Below are 18,582 nucleotides of genomic sequence, written 5' to 3'. Positions count from 1 at the left end.
CCATCCGTTTTCACTAGCTGACAAGTTTTGCTCACAACTGGTCACGGAACTTCTTGGCCGTGTATCAGAATTCTTGAAGGTAGCAGATATGGGCTGAGATGCAAGCTACCCCGAGAGGCCCCAAAGTCAAGGCGGGGGGAGGAGGAAGTAAAAGTGGCATGTATGGCGTGCCTGGATTCAGAGCCCTGAGAGTTAGGAGGAGCTGGGACAGGCCTGAGGAGAGGCTTGTTCAGGAGCCTGGGCTGAAGCCTTGAAGCTCCCAGGGTGTTAGGAGTAACCCTTGGTCCAAGAACTTGAAGAAGGGACAGCCTTGTGATGAGGAGGGTCGAGCTTCTGACTCACATCCTTACCTGATGGTCCTTCAGACCAGCCTGGAAGCTTCTTAGGTCTCTATAATCAGCAAACTAACCGGCTGAGTGAGTTTAGCTGTCAGTAGTGAAGGAAGCAAAGGTCGGGACAGTTGTCAGGATTGTGACCGGGTCTGTTTAATTACCTGTAACAGGTGGTCTTTGCGGTGTGCTTGTCAGAAAGGGAATCGGGATGGTGTATCAGAAAATCAGGTGGGGGAGAGGGTTTGGCCAGCAGTCTGGATGGATTTCCTCAGGTGTAACTGTCCTGTTAAAGTAGGTGTAATACGTCTAGAACCCGACCAGTGCCATTGGGGTTATCTGGTTTTATGCAAATTGCTTTGCACGTCCCTAAAGTCCTGCTGACCACAAGTAGCTGTGGTTTTCAGGTGCAGACTCCTGGGGTGAAAGTGCGCTCGGGATTTTGGGTTAGCTCTGCTTCCTGTCCAAGGAGTGGTTCTTACTATCTGTCAGTGAACTGGGATCGGCTCTCCTGCCAGAGCAAGCCAAGGAATGAACTTACATGTTGCTCTGGCTTAGAGAAAATCTAGGATTCCAGAGGTCAAAGGACTGCCTGGATGATGATTGTCTTTACAACCAGGAAAATCACTTTGAGTTTGGGTGGGGATTATTAAAAACCACTATGGATGCCCCACCCCATAGCGGACGTTTATAGCTTGAGATAGCTTTTCATACAAAGATTTATATTTGCCAAGATACTAAACTAGCAGTTAGTGCTTTCTGTCGCTGGAAGGTTGGTCACGCCTTCCTTTGGAGGTAGCTTCCTTCGATGCCTGTGAGATGTTGTTTGGAGGAGGACGAGGAAAGCTGTCAAAGCGGATACTAGCCCGTTGTAAGGGAGATCTGCTTACAGCAGATGCTTGGGAAGCACGTGTGTTGGGGACGAGGTTTTAAATTGGTCTTTGAGGTCCTTTCCACTTGCTCATGGTCACGTGAACCCTTTGCCCGACTTGAGGAGTGCCCACGCCACCAGAGCATGGTGGGGCTCCCTGTGGCTCGTGCAGAGTGTGCCTATTGAGTTAATGTGTAAGCAGGAAACAGCCTCTTGTGCTAAGAGATCTATTAACCACCTGGGCTTCTCAGACTGATGACTCTCTCTTCAATTCCCCTGGATCCAGGACCTCAGCAGCCATGTCAAAGCCCCATAGTGATGTCGGGACCGCCTTCATTCAGACCCAGCAGCTGCACGCGGCCATGGCTGACACGTTCTTGGAACACATGTGCCGCCTGGACATCGACTCCCCACCCATCACGGCCCGGAACACTGGCATCATCTGTACCATTGGTGCGTGGGTGTGTCCCCCGCTGCGGCCCCCCCCCCCCCCCAAAAAAGGGGCTTCATATGACCGTGATCTTCCCTGAAAAGACAAAAGAAATGAAGCAAACCTGGGTGCTGAGCGAGATGCTACACAGGTTCTTTGGGAACTCTGGACTCCGGTCCTAGGAAGTTGCAATAAGGAATTTTGCGTGCTCTGTGTTTGCTGCTAAAGGCAGAATATAGACAGTGTGTTGTTCCATAGCACATCTTTTAGGGGCATCTCAGAAATCTAGGGAAGGTCTTTTTTTTTTTTTTTTTTTTTAAGATTTTATTTATTCATGAGAGACACAGAGGGAGGCAGTGACACAGGCAGAGGGAGAAGCAGGTTCCATGCAGGGAGCCCAACGTGGGACTCAATCCTGGGACCCCAGGATCATGCCGTGAGCCTAAGGCCGACGCTCAACCATTGAGCCATCCTGGGATCCCTAGGGAAGATCTTTTTGACTTGCTGTGTGCAACCAAGATTCTGTGGTTGGACATCTGGCTAGGCTTCAGGGCCAAGTCTTACTTAGGCTTTCTTAGTTAGATGGGGGCCTGTAGGATTTCAAGGGCATAGCAAAAGCATCCCCTTAGCTCAGGGAAGTGGGTAAACATAATATTAGTCATGTATATGCTTTTGAAAGAATTTTGAGCTGTTTCTGGGAGGAAAATTTAAGGGAAAAGGATATCAAGAGTTCTTCAAACTTGAAAGTGTTATTCCTCCTTTGAATATTTAACACTTTGGCTTTAAAACTTTTTTTCCCCCTCCACTAGGACCAGCTTCCCGATCGGTGGAGACGTTGAAGGAGATGATTAAGTCTGGAATGAATGTGGCTCGTCTGAACTTCTCTCATGGAACTCACGAGGTAAGCCTCAGCTGGACAGCCTGGCCATAGGGGCAGCCTGTAGGAAATTGGGTGGCAGTGTGGTTCATTTAGTCATAGTGAATTAGGCAAGAGGAAGTCTGGGGTTTACAGCCAGCGGGACGAGTGTCTTCACTGGCCTATCCTATCATCCTTTCCCCATCTCCTGCCATCCCAGTTGGCCAAGTCTTCTTACCCAAAGATGACCTATTTGGTTATTGGCCATGGTTTTCTCACACTCGTGTACTGACTAAAGTGTGGAAGGTTTGGGGCACCTGGCTGGCTGAGGCAGAGGAGCGTGCAACTCTTGATCTCAGAGGTGAGCATTTGGGGCCCACACTGAGTGTAGAGCTTGCTGGGAAAATAACTTTAAAAAAAGAGTGTGGAAGGGTTCTACTGGAAAACCCTGTAAGCCGTTAGGTAACATGGCCTCAGTGCTTGACACCTCCTACCCCTGGGTTTCTATAGCTGTTCATATTGCAGTGATGAACCAAAAAGTCACCCTGCAGATTGATTTCTGGCCGAATGTAGACCCAAGATAACTGAGCAGGTCCAAGAGAAGAGTTTCTATACCATTGCAAGTTAAAGGACCGAGTCCGATGTAATCACAATATCCAGCATACAGTACCCCACTTCATCAACACTGTTCCTAGCCTCTCTCTTCCCACGGGTTCTAGCATGTTAAAATAGAGTCAGCACACTCCCCAGCAGCCTCGTAGGAAAGGATCTGTACTGAGGCTGAGTATGAGCTGACTTGACCTGTGGACAGAGACTTGACCCAGGGACCAGGTGGCAACTCTTGGGACATGCTCCATCCCCCCTCCTGTTCCCAAACTAATTTTGAGGGAGGAGTGGAGGTTCCCTGAGGGACAATTCCTTTTAAAACCCATCGGGTTCCATCATAAGCTGTGGGATTGCAAAGTGGTATCGATAAAGAAGTAATGAAGGCGCCTGACTTAGTTCCTTCTCTCGACTTCTGATACTTTCTGTTCAGAATAAAGAAAAAGCTGCCCTGTAAGGACAAGTGGTGAGGGGTTGCCCTCTGGCATTTGGAAGCTGCTGTTTAGACTAAAAATAAAGCCTCAGGAAGTACAGCCCAAGAGGTGAACTTCTCCTTCTGGAAACGTGAGACTCTCCAGCATGGGTTCCCTAACCCAGTTTCATAAACAGCCTATGGCCTGGCAGGCAGCTGGCCTCCAAATGTCATGGGGGCCTGACTGAGTTCAGAGGAGCTGGGCTCAGCCGGCACTTCAGGCAGGTTAAGACACGTCCGTGGTGACATTCTGCAATTTTCCAAAGTCGGGGTCCTTGGCAAGAGTCCCCAGGAATTCTTGCAAGGGTTAGCTCAGCCCAGAGAGAGAGCTAAAGATATCAGTGGGGATCAGTTCACCATTGATCCCTGCTGCCGGACCATGCCAGGGTCTGCTGGGTGCAGCAGAAGCAGCAGAAATAGATGTGAAGAAGTTGACCTTTAACAAGGCTTGATATGGCCTCTCCCATCCAGTAAAATGGCAAGGCTGTGTGGTGTCCGCTACACGTGCTGGACAGGGGGGCTGGCTTGGGGATTTGGACTTTTTAAAACAAGAGCCATTTGGAGATAATCTCTGCTTAAATACTTATTCCCAGATTAGAATTGGGATTTGGGGAAAAAAAACAAAAACACCCAAGTTCCTGTTGTTTGAGGTTTTTGACTAGAATAAAGTTGTCTCTGGGATCAAGGGTTTAAAAACTCCTCTGAAATTGTTCTGATATCCTATAATGTCACATAAGCAGTTTGACCGCATATCCGAGCTCTTACTTAATACCCACCTTTGGTTAGTGGCTACAATCTGCTTTCCCAGCTCTTGACAATTTTTAAATACTCTTCTAAACAGAGCATTGAAATAGTTTTCTCTCCCTCACACTGAAGGGACGTCTATTGTCTGCATCTGATCTTTTCTGACAGCTTTGTCTGCCACACTGTCCCTAACCCCCTTGGGCAGTTCATATGTGCAAGAGGTATTCTTACTCAATGTGTGGTCCCAGAGACACAGACCTTTTTCTTTTTAAGATTTTATTTATTCATGAGAGAGACTGACAGGCAGAGAAACAGGCAGAGGGAGGAGCAGGCTCCATGCAGGGAGCCCAGTGCGAGACTTGATCCCGGAACTCTGAGATCACGGCCTGAGCCAAAGGCAAACGCTCAACTGCTGAGCCACCCAGGCGTCCGGAGACACTGACTTTTAAACAGCCTGAATTTAGAACCTTCGACAGGGACAGTATTGATGGATGGAACTCTTTACCATTTGGTAACATCCAACAAAACCACAGCCATAGTGGAAGACTCAGTACACTTCCCAGAAATGCACCAAAAGATGACAGTATAGAGGATCTGAATGATGTAAGACCTAATAATCTCATTTGTTTATACATAGCCGATGATTTTATGCCCCCCCCAAGAACAAAAACACGTGTTGATTTAGAATGTTTATGATTAAGTAAGTTATTAGGCCACCAAAACCCCTCAAGTTCCATAAAATGGAAATTATATAGACCATATTTTCTGGGATATCTTTTTATGCAAATTTTCAGTCTCCGGAAAACTTTCAGGGGCATGGGCACACAGTAGGTTAATCCTCTTACTCTTGATTTCAGCTCAGGTCATGACCTCAGGGTTGTGAGATCAAGCCCCACATCAGACTCTGTGCTGGGCATGGAGTTTTCTTAGGATCCTCCCTTTCCCTCTGTCACTCCCCTACTTCATCCACAAACAAAACTTACAGGCTTAAATGTACTTTTTGGAAAACAAAAGTCTTAATGAAAGTTAATGAAATACTTAAAATACTAGGAGCCAAATAATCTAAAAGGGATAAAAGAAAAGCACTGATCTTCAAGCATAACTTGATAAAACAAAATGAATTTGACAAACCGAAAATAACTTCCTGTGAAACAAACTTCTGGGAAGTCTGGTCAAGAATGAGGATGCATAAAAAGACCATGAAAAGGGACTATTTCCCATATATTAGGAGAGAGTTTGAAAGTCATAAAAAGACTTCTCTAATTTCTGTAAGTTGAGATGAAGTTGACTATCCTCCAAGAAAAGGTAAGTCCAAGAGGTAGAAAGTGTAGATTAACAGCCTGAAGAAATCGGAAAGGTGGGCAGCCCAGGTGGCTCAGCGGTTTGGCACCGCCTTCAGCCCAGGGTGTGATCCTGGAGACCCGGGATCGAGTCCTACGTTGGGCTCCCTGCATGGAGCCTGCTTCTCCCTCTGCCTGTGTCTCTGCCTCTCTCTCTCTCTCTCTCTCTGTGTGTCTCTCATGAATAAATAAAAAAAAAAAAAAGAAAAAAAGAACTCGAAAAGGTGACTGTGGGCTCTAGCTCCATCCCAGGTCAAGAGGACTTGATGGCTTACTTCTGTCTCCCCTCAAAGGAACTTTGTCATGCTGTTCCAGAGCCTAGAAGTCTTCCCAATCTTCCCAATATGTTCTTTGAAGCCAACACACACCCTGATAGTGAAGTGAGATGAGGACAGTACCGCAACCAGACAGGTTAGCTCTTGGGGCCTGTCTCTCACTTAGAAGCAGAAAGCAAGGGTAAAATTCAACAGTCCACATCCACTCCTCTGTTAAAGGAATTTCTTCCCCCGTGACCATGTGAATTTTATTCTAGGAACATAAAGTCCACACTGGGATGAAATAGAGTGGCCAGCATGAGGTGATGGTGATAACTAGGTGCTCACCTCTGTTCTAAGGACTTCGTGGATTCTTTTACTTTTCACATCAGCTCTGAGGAAAAGGCATCTGACAACAACGAAACACCTACTCCTTTAAAATAAATTACCTCTATATTCTGTTCTATACAGAATATTTTTATTCTGTTTCACAAGCTAGCAATAGAAAGACATATTTTCATAACTCCTAGTACGGACATCTGCCCCCAGAGAACAAGCCATGGTCCTCATCAGAGACTGTAATAGAAGCTGAAGATTCTCAGACACAGCTTCAGGCAGCACCATCCTTGGAGATGAGACTCTGGTTCCAGCTCCCCCCTCAGCTGCCTTATGGGTGCTGCTCTCCCGGGCAGGCTGAAGGACAGACAAGGCCTGTCAAGTGCTGAACTGGGTGCCCCTGTTACCAGCAATGTCCTGGTGGCTACACTAAGAACTTGGTGACGTCTTGGCTTTGAGTCCCTTTTTCAGTCGTCAGTCGTGGCGAGTGGAAAGGGAAAAGGCTGGAAGCCAGGGCGCGTGGTTCAGAGAGAGGCGCATTTTCCTGTTCCCTAGACCACTCCAGAAAGTGATTGTGAAAACCAGGTCTGCGGGCCCCTAGGCGATGGCTTATTGAGCTTGAGCTATTGTAAGCTTAAGTAAATAACTCTGGAGTTTGAATTGTAGTTGGAATCAATAGGGGAAAAGCTCAGAACTGCCAACTCTCCCACCGGACTCTGACACTGATTGTCCGGCCAGTATCACCCACACACACGTTAGTGCAAGGTCTTTTTCTCCCGCGGTCTGCTTTATTTGCCAAGGGAGCATGAGCGTAAGGGAGACAGACTTCTTTCATGCTGACACCGTGTTTACATCATCCCTGTAGTGGGCTTTGGTGGCCGTATTCTCGGGTTTCTAAGCTTTGGCCTTGAGTGAGCGAGTGAGTGCGTGCCACGGAAGGAGTGGGTGGCAACGAGGCGATTGAAATGAGCAAGTGGGGGGTGCTCAGTGAGTGGATGACCCTGACGCCAGACACAGGAGGGTAGAGGTCTGGAACATCACAGGCCTTTGCGGAGTGATCTGCTTCAGCCGCGGCTCCAGATCTTGGGTGGGAGCACAGCTGTCCTCTTCCTTCCCCCAGTACCACGCAGAGACCATCAAGAACGTGCGTGCAGCCACAGAAAGCTTCGCTTCTGACCCCATCCTCTACCGGCCAGTGGCTGTGGCCCTGGACACCAAAGGCCCTGAGATCCGAACTGGCCTCATCAAAGGCGTGAGTATCGGGGGCCAGTGGGAGGGAAGGTGCAGGAGGCAGTGGGCCCTAGAGAGCCGTCCTCGGTGGCGTGTGTCCCGGTTGGAGGCCGTGTTCCTCACAGTGCAGATCTGGAAATTCTATTCATCATGGCTGAAAAAGTTGATTTGGTGTACTTTGCTAAAAAATGGTACAAAGAAGAATCTTTTTTTTACTTTACTCTGAGAACCTCCTTCCAAGTCTGTCCGTCGCTTTTCCTCTATCGTTACATAGCGAGACGATGATGTTGTAGGACGTTGTAAGTCTTTCTTGGGTCACTTCCTTGAGAAAAGATTGTTTATTTCCAAAGCCAGAAGCTTTATTGTTCCTCATGGCTGGGATTGGAGCATGTTCCCTGGAGGAAAGAGCTTTTCTTTTCCTTCGGAGCGGGCCCGGCTCCTGTGGTTTGGACTCGTGGCTTATTCTCTTGTCTGTAGAGCGGGACTGCAGAGGTAGAGCTGAAGAAAGGAGCCACTCTCAAGATCACCCTGGACAATGCCTACATGGAAAAATGTGACGAGAACATCCTGTGGCTGGACTACAAGAACATCTGCAAGGTGGTGGAAGTGGGCAGCAAGATCTACGTGGACGATGGGCTTATTTCTCTGCAGGTGAAGCAGAAAGGTATGTACTGGAGGCAATGTCTCGGTGTCTAGAACCAGCCCTAAATTTCCTTTGACCCAAGGAAAGTGGGAAGTTTGGCTGACAGCAAGGTTAAGGCTGGTTTTTCTCAGGATTTCTTTCTGTAATTCCTTGTCCTTTACAATAGACTTTGGCTCAACTTAATCACCTTCTTGGGGAGCATAGGAGAAGATTTCTTTTTCCCCATCCTGTTTGTGTCTTTGTGGTTTTCTTCCTTCCATCGCTCAGTGTGATACGTGTCAGGCACTATCCCAAGTATTTTACATGGTAATTTGTTCACGTTTTATAACAACCTTATGAGTGGGTATTATGATCTCTGACAGGTGGGGAAACAGGCACAGAGAGGTTAGTTGACCTTTCCCAGACTCTACGATTAGTGAGTTAGGATCTGAGTTCTGGACATAGTGGCTCCAGCACCCACAATGTGCTGCTTTCCAGTTCACCCTGCTGGGGAGAGCCTGCTTCCTGTTGGACATTGTGCTCCCATCCCTCCACCCCCATTTCGTACAGGTGCTGACTTCCTGGTGACGGAGGTGGAGAACGGTGGCTCCTTGGGGAGCAAGAAGGGTGTGAACCTCCCCGGGGCTGCTGTGGACCTGCCTGCTGTGTCAGAGAAGGACATCCAGGATCTGAAATTCGGGGTGGAGCAGGACGTAGATATGGTGTTTGCGTCTTTCATCCGCAAGGCGGCTGATGTCCATGAGGTCAGGAAGGTCCTGGGAGAGAAAGGGAAGAACATCAAGATAATCAGCAAAATTGAGAATCATGAGGGAGTTCGGAGGTGGGTGTCCTGACCGCCCCCTGCCCCTCAGCCCCAGCCCGGCATTCCAGAAAGCAGACTGTATCCCGTGGATACCCAGGTCCCAAACCTGGCGACCTACCCATCAGAGTGCAAACTCCCAAGCTTTGGCTAGACCCACTGGGGAGGAGAAGGCATTGGCATTTTTAATTATTTACATAAGGTTTTTTTTTTTTTTTTTTTTTTAATTTGATGTATTTATTCATGAGAGACACAGGCAGAAGGAGAAGCAGGCTCCATGCAGGGAGCCCAATGTGGGACTTGATCCCGGGATTCCAGGATCTTGCCCTGAGTCAAAGGCAGATGCTCAACCACTGAGCCACGCAGGTGCCCCTATTTACTTAGTTTTTTGTTGAATTTTATTTAAGTAATCTCTATACCCGATGTGGGGCTTGAACCCACAATCCTGAGATGAAGAATCACATGTTCTTTCAAGTGGGCCAGCCAGGGGCCCCAAGGAATGGGTATTTTTAAGAAAATACATATATCATATATATCTTCCCAGGTGATTGGCATGGCGATGCACCCCAGAAGTGACTGACATTGTTCTGTAGGCCCAGGCCCAGTGTTGGGAGTGGATGGGGAGGGTCACTGCTCACAGGGGCCCTCATGCTGTCCTCCTGATGAGCGCTACCTGTGTTTGCTGGAATAAGAGGACGTTTCCCCCCATCCTACACCTCCACCCCATTTTTCCCAGTGGAAGGAAGAAGATGGCAGGCTGTTAGGAAGGTGCTCTTGTTTGGCCCCTCACTTGGGAGATAGGTGGAAGCTCATGGTGTCCTTGTCTTCACTTAAAAGGCAGTTGGCCTGCTGACTGGGCCGGTTCTGGCATGTTCCCAGCTTCCTGGAGGAAAGCATGTGGTCCTAGCTGTACTTCACCTCCTCCCCAGTATCCCCAAGTAGAGCTAAAAGAGTATGGCCAGCTTGGTGACATCTGTTCCTCTGCAGCTCCCTGCTAGGAACATAAGTCACCAGAACTAAAACCCCAGACCTACTTGGGTGGATTAGGCCTGTGCTTGGAGAGGGCAGAGGGGCAGCCCTACCTGCTGTTTGATCTTGCCATCCTTAGCTTTGTGCGGGTGGCCTTTGTACCAGGCAATATGGAGTCTACCTTCTGCTGTCCTGATAAACCATGGGTGATAGCTGTCCTTGGCCATAGGCCAGGCAAAGCCACATGTCCTCATGCCTTCAGCAGGTTGGAGGGGCCCCCCTCAAGGAACAGCCCTCAGGTGTCCTTGGCTGGAAGGCCACAGACCTTTGTGTCAGGAGCAGTCAGCTAACCTTGGAAGTGCTGGCGGCAGTGGGGGTGGTAGAGAGGTGCCTTAGGCGGGGCCTCATGACCTGCAGGGGGAGAGGAAACAAACCCAGGGGGCTTCGGAGGAAACCTTGTCTTTTCCCTTACCCCTTCGTGGAACCTCCATACGAGTGCTAAAGCAGCCCAGCAAGCAGTACTGTTAGCCCACCTTGGGAGACCAGGTAGCTGGAACACCCCATCCCCTTTGTGCCCACGGCGAGGTCCTGGACGGCTGTCCTGGTGAAGGGCTGCTGAGTCAGAGTCCAGGAGAACCTCTGTGCGTCACTGCACTTGCGGCCTTGTTCCATAGAACCTCTCTCTCCCTGCCCTCTTTGTCAGGTTTGATGAGATCCTGGAAGCCAGCGATGGCATCATGGTGGCTCGAGGTGATCTAGGCATTGAGATTCCTGCAGAGAAGGTCTTCCTTGCTCAGAAGATGATGATTGGGCGGTGCAACCGAGCGGGCAAGCCTGTCATCTGTGCGACACAGGCATGTGCCTCTCCCCACACACACACTCACAGGCGGGTGCTGCTTGGTCTCTTCCCAGGACCCTGCCCCACGCCTCTCAAACACACGTGCACCCTCCCTTCCCCTCGTGCATGCACACAAAGCCTTACTCTGTGCACGAATACAGGATCCAGGGAATCAGCCTGTAGTCCTTCTTTTCTGGAGACCGCCCAGGCCACATCTCACTAATGCTCTGTCCCCGCGCAGATGCTGGAGAGCATGATCAAGAAGCCTCGTCCCACCCGGGCTGAGGGCAGTGATGTGGCCAATGCAGTGCTGGATGGAGCTGACTGCATCATGCTGTCTGGAGAGACCGCCAAAGGGGATTACCCCCTGGAGGCTGTTCGCATGCAGCACCTGGTGAGTTCCTCGGGCCTCCCCGCCGATGTCTGCAGGCTCGGGCTGGGTGGAAGCAGGCTCTGGTACGAGGCAACACCTTTCAGGCTTCTGTGCCCACAACCTTTTATGATCCTCTAATAAGTCACAGCAAGACTGCGGAGGTGTGTGCTGGGGAGGAGGGGGTGTCTTGGTTTTCGTTCTCTTCTGTCTTCACTGTCCACGCTCCATCTCCTGTCTCCTCCTGTCCTGGAGGCATCCTCCTTCATCAGCCTACACGGTTCACTTCTGGCCTCGAGGTTGTGAATCTGTCCCATGATTCAAGTACTGAGGTACTTGTCCCTCTTCCTCTGGACAGCCCAGAGGACCCAGAAGAGGCCGTGGGCTCCTGCTCCCTGCCAGCCTGTCTGGCTTCCATTTGCATCCCCACCTGGCCACATCAGGTGTCTCCCCCCGCCCCCAGGGGCCCCGGGCCTGCACTGGAGGCTGTCGTGTGTGTGAGGGGACCGAGCTGGCCTTGCATGGCGCCTGCAGCGGGGCCTGCTTCGCTGAGCTGCTGAACGGTGGGGTTTAGTGACTGGCAGCAAGTCCACAAGTAGAGGCAGGTGGAAGGCGACTGAACCTGCTGGGGCGTGGAGGGAGAGCCTCTGGAAGAGTCCTGGAGGCAGCTTTTTCCCACCCCGGCAGCTAGCTAGCTCTGACGCTCTTGGGCTTGGCCACGTGCCCCTGCCTGGCTCCTTCTCAGTTCCTTGGCCCTGTCTGGTCCTGCTCTAGACACACGGAAGACTTCACCCAGGGTTCACTTACTAGGGCTTCTGAGGCCTGGGAGGCAGAGGCCTGCACATTCACTTTCTTAACAGTAGTCCAGTGTCAGCACTTAACATGTGTGGAGCTCTGCAAACTTGCCTCTGATCCTGAAGTGGTTTTTCCTTGACCTATTCCTTTTCCCATCAGCAGAGGGACCCTTTGCGTGATGCCGCCTCCCCCGAACTCTCCCAGATGTAACCCCCCCATACACAAAGTCTCTTCCTTTCCTCGTTCACTTTTTGTGTGTCCAGTTATTAGCCTGTGTAGATTGATGTAATCTTCGTATATCCCCTGTGTGATAGATGTCACCCCAACTTACGGATGAGGATTACGTGATGATAAAGCCTTAGTTTGAACCCAGAACTGCTGGCTGCAGGGCCAGTGTTGTCCTGTATGTAGTGTTCTGTCTAGCAGGCGATAAGGCCACGTCTCCATCAGGGGCCTGTACTGGGCTCAGAGATTAAGACTCTCCCTCTGGCCTCTGAATTCCAGCTATTTTTCCATAACCAGTTTCTCCTCTGGACAGACAGACACACCTTAGAGAGAACCCCAGGGCTTGGATGGCACTGCTCAGAAGATAAGTGATGAGGTGTAGGTGAGGTGGCCTCTCCTCAAGTCCCAGTTAACGCCGAGCTTCTCTTAACCGTTCACTGCTTTCTCTCGTGTGTTGTGTAAATGAGGCAATTAACCACCCATAACTCAGGGCTAGGCCATCTCAGGTACGTCCCGTTTCCTGCTCGGTCTCCTGTCCTTTGGGTTGCATGCACTCCGTTCTTAGAGAAGAAAGAAAACCTTTAACCTAGTGAATTCTGTACCTGCCTTTACCGTCAAATTAACGGAATGTTCTGATTTTTCTCGCACCCGTCATTCTCTAAGATTCCAATCTTCCGAAGCTTAAATTTTCTTTCTACTTCCTGATGTTATCCGAGCAGGTGGTCTGTGACTATAACGGAACGGCTTTCTCATGACTGTGATAATCCTTAATGTTGTAATCAAGCGTCTCTGTTAAACTCACCCGTGTGCTTCCACAGGCTTCTGTCCCTTCACATGGCTGTTGAGTGTGCCCCTCGCAAGTTTGCCATCTCCCCACCTTTGTGCTTGGACCTCGGTTAAGCTGTGTGGCTTTGGCTTCATCTGACCCCAGCTTTCCAGCGCTGCTCCGCGCGTTTCCATGGCAGGCCATCGGAAAGGCTCCTAGCAGCCGCATGCGGAGGCCAAGCAAGTGCTCCATGTGTGCATGGAAGCCAGGCAAGACGCCCCGTGGTAACCAGACAGCCATGTGAGGAGGGAGGGCCTGTTCCTTCCTGTAAGCTGTGTCTTGAGGCAGCATGGTCAGGTCCTGCCAGGGAGCGGCGTGGGCCCAGCCTGGGCATGTTCCTATGCCAAGGCGCCAGTGCCTGCCGCCATCTTGTCTCCCTCTACCCCCCCACCCCCAATCAGAAAATCCTTCCAGAATGGAAAACCCCATTTTTCCTCTTTTGGAGAGGAAACAGCAGCAGTTGATGCTGGAAATTCTCCAGCCATCCCTGAGCAGTTGGGCTTTCATCATGCTGCCTCTTCGCATCTGCATGAAGGACAGATTTAGCCAATTAACCTAAGGTTACCTTCCTCTGATTAATTCCCCATTCTGTCTTTCCATGTGTTGTCTCTCGTTTTTCTCCCTCCTCCTTCCCTCTTCTTGCTTCTCCTCCCCCCTCCAAACCTTACAGATAGCTCGTGAGGCTGAGGCAGCCATGTTCCACCGCAAGCTGTTTGAAGAACTTGTGCGAGGCTCAAGCCACTCCACAGACCTCATGGAAGCCATGGCCATGGGCAGCGTGGAGGCTTCTTATAAGTGTTTAGCAGCAGCTTTGATAGTTCTGACGGAGTCTGGCAGGTAGGGCCCCAAGGGCAGGTAACTCCGTAGGATAACCAGCCTCTTGCTCCAGCTGATCTAGAAGACGGCTGGGGCGCAGCCCTGCAGCTGGGGCCCGGCTCCAGTCCTCTCCTCGTCTGCAGGAAGCCAGCCAGGGAGTCAGGGCAGGGCAGGACCGCAAGGGCCTCCGGCTCGGTAGGCACAGTGGCTGCCACAGGCACCTGGTGATGGGCCAGTTCCCATGAACCTTGGTCTTGCGCGGGTCCGCGGCTCCAGTTGTCCGCCGCCTCTTGGCCTCCTGTCCGGGGACACGTCCCTCACCAGCTGTCTGTGAGCCTCTTCCCCTCCGTCTCCCGTGCGACACCGCTCTGACAGTCCTGTCCCCCTCCTGTCCCTCTGGACGGATGTTGCTCCCCTAGATTGCCCGTGAGGCAGAGGCCGCCATCTACCACTTGCAATTATTTGAGGAACTCCGCCGCCTGGCGCCCATTACCAGCGACCCCACAGAAGCCGCCGCCGTGGGCGCCGTGGAGGCCTCCTTCAAGTGTTGCAGCGGGGCCATAATCGTGCTCACCAAGTCTGGCAGGTAGGAGGTGGCAGCGGCTCCCAGGGCACGCCCTGCTCGGGGCACCTTCCCTGGGCGTCCCGAGAGCCGTGCGTTGATCGGGGCTCAGATGGCCCTGAGCCCAGGTAAGCCCCTCTGCCTGCCACCTGGGCCTGAGGACCCGAGGTTAGACTAGAGACTTCGTTGCCGAACGACAGACTGCACATGCTCACTTGAGTATGTGAAAGTTCATCTTTTAAGAAAGTAATTGATGACCAGTTTTGTTCATTCCAGCCACTACATGCCCTTTAAAAGTTCAGTTTGGGAGATTAGTGCTGTTCACTGACGTGCTGTTGGGTTGGTGCACCTGTCTCTGTCTGTCTTTGAGCCCCAAAGGCAAGCAGATTCAGGCCTAGGAAAGGTCACCACGTCATCTTGCTGGCACCCTAGTGTCGGGCCGCCGAGCTGAGGCTGCTGATTGGCCTTGGCTTGGGATCTCCTCCTCATCTGGACATGGAGTCAGCCTCTGTCATTGCCCCAGTCTGGGAGTGTGCTCCTCATCCCTGCCTGCAGGGCCACAGGAATTCCTGGAAGGGGAAGGGATGGGGTCAGGCTGGTGGTCCCCGAGCATGGAGGTGCGGCAGGTGGGGTTGCGTGTAGAACCGGGACATGAGATCTGTGCAGATTACCTCAGCAGAGGGCTCCGGATAAACAGCTCCAACCATCAGGGTTGACCTTTGTGGAAAGGTCCAGCCTTTGCTCTTTGGCTATTTTTAGCTCCAGTCTTCTGGGATTTCACTCTAACCAGTCCCGACTTCAGCACTTGCTTCCCTCTGAAGCCTTGTATGGGGGCCAGGCCTTTAGCAGGGCAGCCTCTGCTGTGACATGGCTTAAGTTTCCCTGACACCTGTCGGTGTCCTTAGGGCTTGCCTTCCGACGCCCAGTGCCTCCTGCAAGCAAGCCCCTCCCCAGCTCCTGAGACCCGTCTACAGCCACAAGTGTACAATGTTCAAGGAAGCATGTGGCACTGGGGCCCAGGGGGGCCCTCTACCCTCCAGGGGACTCTGCACAGACAGAGCCTCCCACATTAACCTTCCCATCTCCTGGTCTAGCCTCCTGGGTAATACCCAGGTTTGGCTCTAGAGCTGGGTTGCTAGGACTGTTTTAAGGACTTGGGGGCCATGTAGGCTGGGGGAGAGGGCACAGCAGTAGAGGGCTGGCTTTGTAGGTTCCCTGGGGGGCTGGTGAGCTCTGCTGCTGTTCTTTGCAGATGCCAAGAGTCAGGTGCTATTCACATGCTGCTTGGCTTGTAGCTGCTGCTGGCAGCAGGAGGAATGGGTGCTGGTGAGGTTGGGCAGGGCTGTATCTGTGCCAGGATGGGAAAGTTCAGAGGAGGGGCTTCTGCCAACTGAGTCGTGTGGGGTGAGTGGGTGAGACTGACCGGGCCGGGTCGGTGTGATCCTGGGGCCCTGGGCTGTGGGGAGGGGGGTAAGAAGCCAAGTGGACAGATAGCATAGGAAGAAGAGTCGGATTCTGTTCCTCGGAAGGTGGAGGACGAGGGGCAGCCCTGGCACGGGGAGCAGATGCTAAAGTGGCCAGAGTCTGATGCTGGCAGAATGAGTTGGATTAGAGGCTGAGTTGTTGCTGAAGGCCCTGTGGGGGGCTCTGGGAGGCTCTGGAACACTGTTTAATGGTCTCTTCTGCTTGGCCGTCATCCTGTCGCAGGTCCGCTCACCAGGTGGCTAGATACCGCCCCCGCGCCCCCATCATCGCTGTGACCCGGAACCACCAGACTGCTCGCCAGGCCCACCTGTACCGCGGCATCTTCCCTGTGGTGTGTAAGGACCCAGTGCAGGAGGCCTGGGCTGAGGACGTGGACCTCCGGGTGAACTTGGCCATGAATGTTGGTGCGTGGCTGGGAGCAAGGGCTAGCACCTGCCTGGAGGGGTGGGGACGGTGCTTGGGCACTGATCTCCCTGGGATCCTAGAGAAAGGGGAACATGCTGACCTTGGAGTGTGCAAGAGTCCTAGCTGTCTTCCCAGGGAACGTTCTCTGACTCCTCCTTCCCATTCCCTGAAGTTCTGGGCTAAGCCCAGGAGGGAGGAGGAGCCTTGGAGTTCTGGGGCTGAGCTGCCCACTTCTCTGTCTTCCCATCCGGGGCCCAAAGCAAAGGATCCTGGATAGTCAGGAATGTCCCTTCTTGGGCATCTGCTCCTTGTTGAGGGTTAAGAAAAGATTAGAGCGTTACATCATGGGGTGTCCTACACACAGATCACGTACTCATGGCCTTTGTCCCTAATAAAAGTAGGATGTCCGTGCATGAGAGGGACTACTCCACCCTCTAGAGTATAAAATGATGTCCAAAGGTCCCCGGCAGCTGCCATTTCAATTGATGAGGAAGAGTCGGGGCCTCCCTGGTCCCTGGGCTGGGCGGCTTGCGCCACCTTGTGGTGGGAGGCAGTAAGGGTCACCCAGTCTCGCTACCTCGGCGGGCGGGTCAGACAGGTGCTCTCCTGCCTGGCTTGCTTTTTCTCACCGACCTTTCTTCTCTTCTCTCAGGCAAGGCCCGAGGCTTCTTCAAGAAGGGAGATGTGGTCATTGTGCTGACCGGGTGGCGCCCTGGCTCCGGCTTCACCAATACCATGCGTGTGGTGCCTGTGCCGTGACGGGCCCCAGAGTCCCTCCTCCAGCCCCTGTCCCACCCCCTTCCCCAACCCATCCATTAGGCCAGCAATGCTTGTAGTGCTCACTCGGGGGTTGTCATGTGGCACTGGTGGGCTGGGATGCCAGGGAAGATGAACGCCTCTGTAAAACACGACTTTTTTAGGACCCTGTTCAGTGCAGGTGGCCCAGAGCTGGGCTGCACATCAGGTGACCTCACCGCAGCAACGGACGAGGGAAGGGTGCAGGACTGGAAGCCCCAGAGCTTTAACACGGAGGGCAACAGCTCCTGCTTCTCCTCCTCTGTGTACTCCATTCGGTTCCTATAGAAAATGGATACGCAGAGAACTCCCAACCCTGGCCTGGCTGGGTCTAGAGACCACCGCAAGAATCGCAGCCCAGGGCAGTGGTTCCAGTTACACTGGCTCAGGCCCTTACTCGCTTCTCCACCCCCCTGTCTCCCCCACTCCCACCTGCCCTTCTGTTCCTAGGCTCAGCTGCAGGCAAACACTCCACCCTCCATTTCCCCCACTCCTGCAGCTGCCTCCAGGCCTGTTGCTATAGAGCCTACCTGTGTGTCAATAAACAACAATTGAAGCACCCATTTCCTTTTTCTGGTGTTGGGGGGTGGGGACCGGGGGAAGGGCAGGGGTAGAAGGGGTTTGGGAGGAGGGAGAGACGAACCTCAAGAACCTTGCGCTCCTGGTGGTGTGGCGACCCGCCTGCCCTGCTGTTGTCTGCAAGTGTCTGCTGGGAAAGCAGCAGCTGACAGTCCTGAGATAGGTTCCCCTTCAGTGCCCCCAGGAGGTGGGTGGTAGCTGGGTCTATAAAGGCTGCAGCTGGGACATTTTATGGGCTTACTTGGACTGAAGAGAGTGTAGCAACAAGGACCCCTCCGCCCTGCTTTGGTGGGGGAGCTGAAGCGGCCTTTGCCCTGCACCTCCCCTTAGGACTGATGCACGAAGGGCCCTAAAGCAAGGGCGCTCTAGGAGAACAGGTTCTGCTCAGGTTGCAGAATGCTGCTCTCGGCTCCCTTTGCCTCCCCTGCCTGCCGCTGTCCTCCATCGCCCCCATGGCAAAGCGGGGCCAGGGGGGTGGCACAGGTCCGGGAAGGGAACTGTCTAGCACCTTCCTCTGCGGACCCTCCCAAGGACCAAGCCCTACGAGGCGGGAGGAGGGACTGGTCCGAGGGCCAGGTGAGCCCGGGGAAAGCGGGCTCTGGCCGCGCTCTCGAGGCCCAGCCCCTTGTCCCATCGCAGCCCTCGGCCTACCCTTCTTGCTTCCCCACTCGATTCCTGGCCGTCAGTCCCCCCACGGGACCCACGTCGGGGAAGTGCGTGACGGCGCCCGGCTCCGGGCTGGCCTGTGTGCCCGGTCCCTCGGGTGGGGAGGAGCTGAAGCCCAGCCTGCAGCTCAAGAGGGCTTAGAGGAGGACGGGGCCGGTTGCTGCAGAGGGCACCGGGCGAGACTGGCAGGGCCGAAGAGGAGGAGGAACCCGGAGCGGACCCGGGGGGACCCGAGGCCTGCGCTGGGAGGGGCGGAGGTGCACCTCCAGGGGCCAGGCCGCCGGGCCTCGCTGGTCTGCAGGCTCCAGGGGTCGGGATCCCGCGCGGAGCTCGGCCGAGCCCGG

At 52.9% G+C, this 18,582-nt stretch overlaps 1 protein-coding gene and 1 long non-coding RNA gene across 5 annotated transcripts in view; one reads left to right on the top strand and one right to left on the bottom strand.

Annotated features, from left to right (window-relative positions):
* Positions 1–17,552, top strand: part of PKM (pyruvate kinase M1/2) — a 26,627-nt gene extending 9,075 nt beyond the window's left edge. For 2 of the 4 annotated variants that reach the window (XM_077881766.1, XM_077881764.1), the window contains 10 exons: positions 1,487–1,653; positions 2,440–2,531; positions 7,356–7,487; positions 7,943–8,129; positions 8,658–8,928; positions 10,580–10,730; positions 10,956–11,108; positions 14,166–14,332; positions 16,016–16,197; positions 16,851–17,552. In XM_077881766.1, coding sequence (XP_077737892.1) covers positions 1,500–1,653; positions 2,440–2,531; positions 7,356–7,487; positions 7,943–8,129; positions 8,658–8,928; positions 10,580–10,730; positions 10,956–11,108; positions 14,166–14,332; positions 16,016–16,197; positions 16,851–16,957 — 1,596 coding nt within the window. In that variant the 5' untranslated portion in view covers positions 1,487–1,499 and the 3' untranslated portion in view covers positions 16,958–17,552. Of the gene's footprint in view, positions 1–1,486; positions 1,654–2,439; positions 2,532–7,355; positions 7,488–7,942; positions 8,130–8,657; positions 8,929–10,579; positions 10,731–10,955; positions 11,109–13,600; positions 13,768–14,165; positions 14,333–16,015; positions 16,198–16,850 lie in introns of all 4 variants that reach the window. The other 2 variants (XM_077881765.1, XM_077881767.1) reach the window with 2 other exon arrangements.
* LOC144303497 (uncharacterized) lies at positions 14,529–18,582 on the bottom strand. The gene is made up of 2 exons (XR_013370541.1): positions 18,224–18,582; positions 14,529–17,791 (listed from the first exon to the last, which is right to left on the bottom strand). It is a non-coding gene; the product is annotated as an uncharacterized LOC144303497 (long non-coding RNA).

This window comes from Canis aureus, chromosome 32, assembly GCF_053574225.1.
Source record: "Canis aureus isolate CA01 chromosome 32, VMU_Caureus_v.1.0, whole genome shotgun sequence".
NCBI lineage: Eukaryota > Metazoa > Chordata > Mammalia > Carnivora > Canidae > Canis > Canis aureus.
The sequence above is the reverse complement of the archived record's forward strand: the minus strand, read 5'-3'. Positions and strand labels throughout refer to the sequence as shown.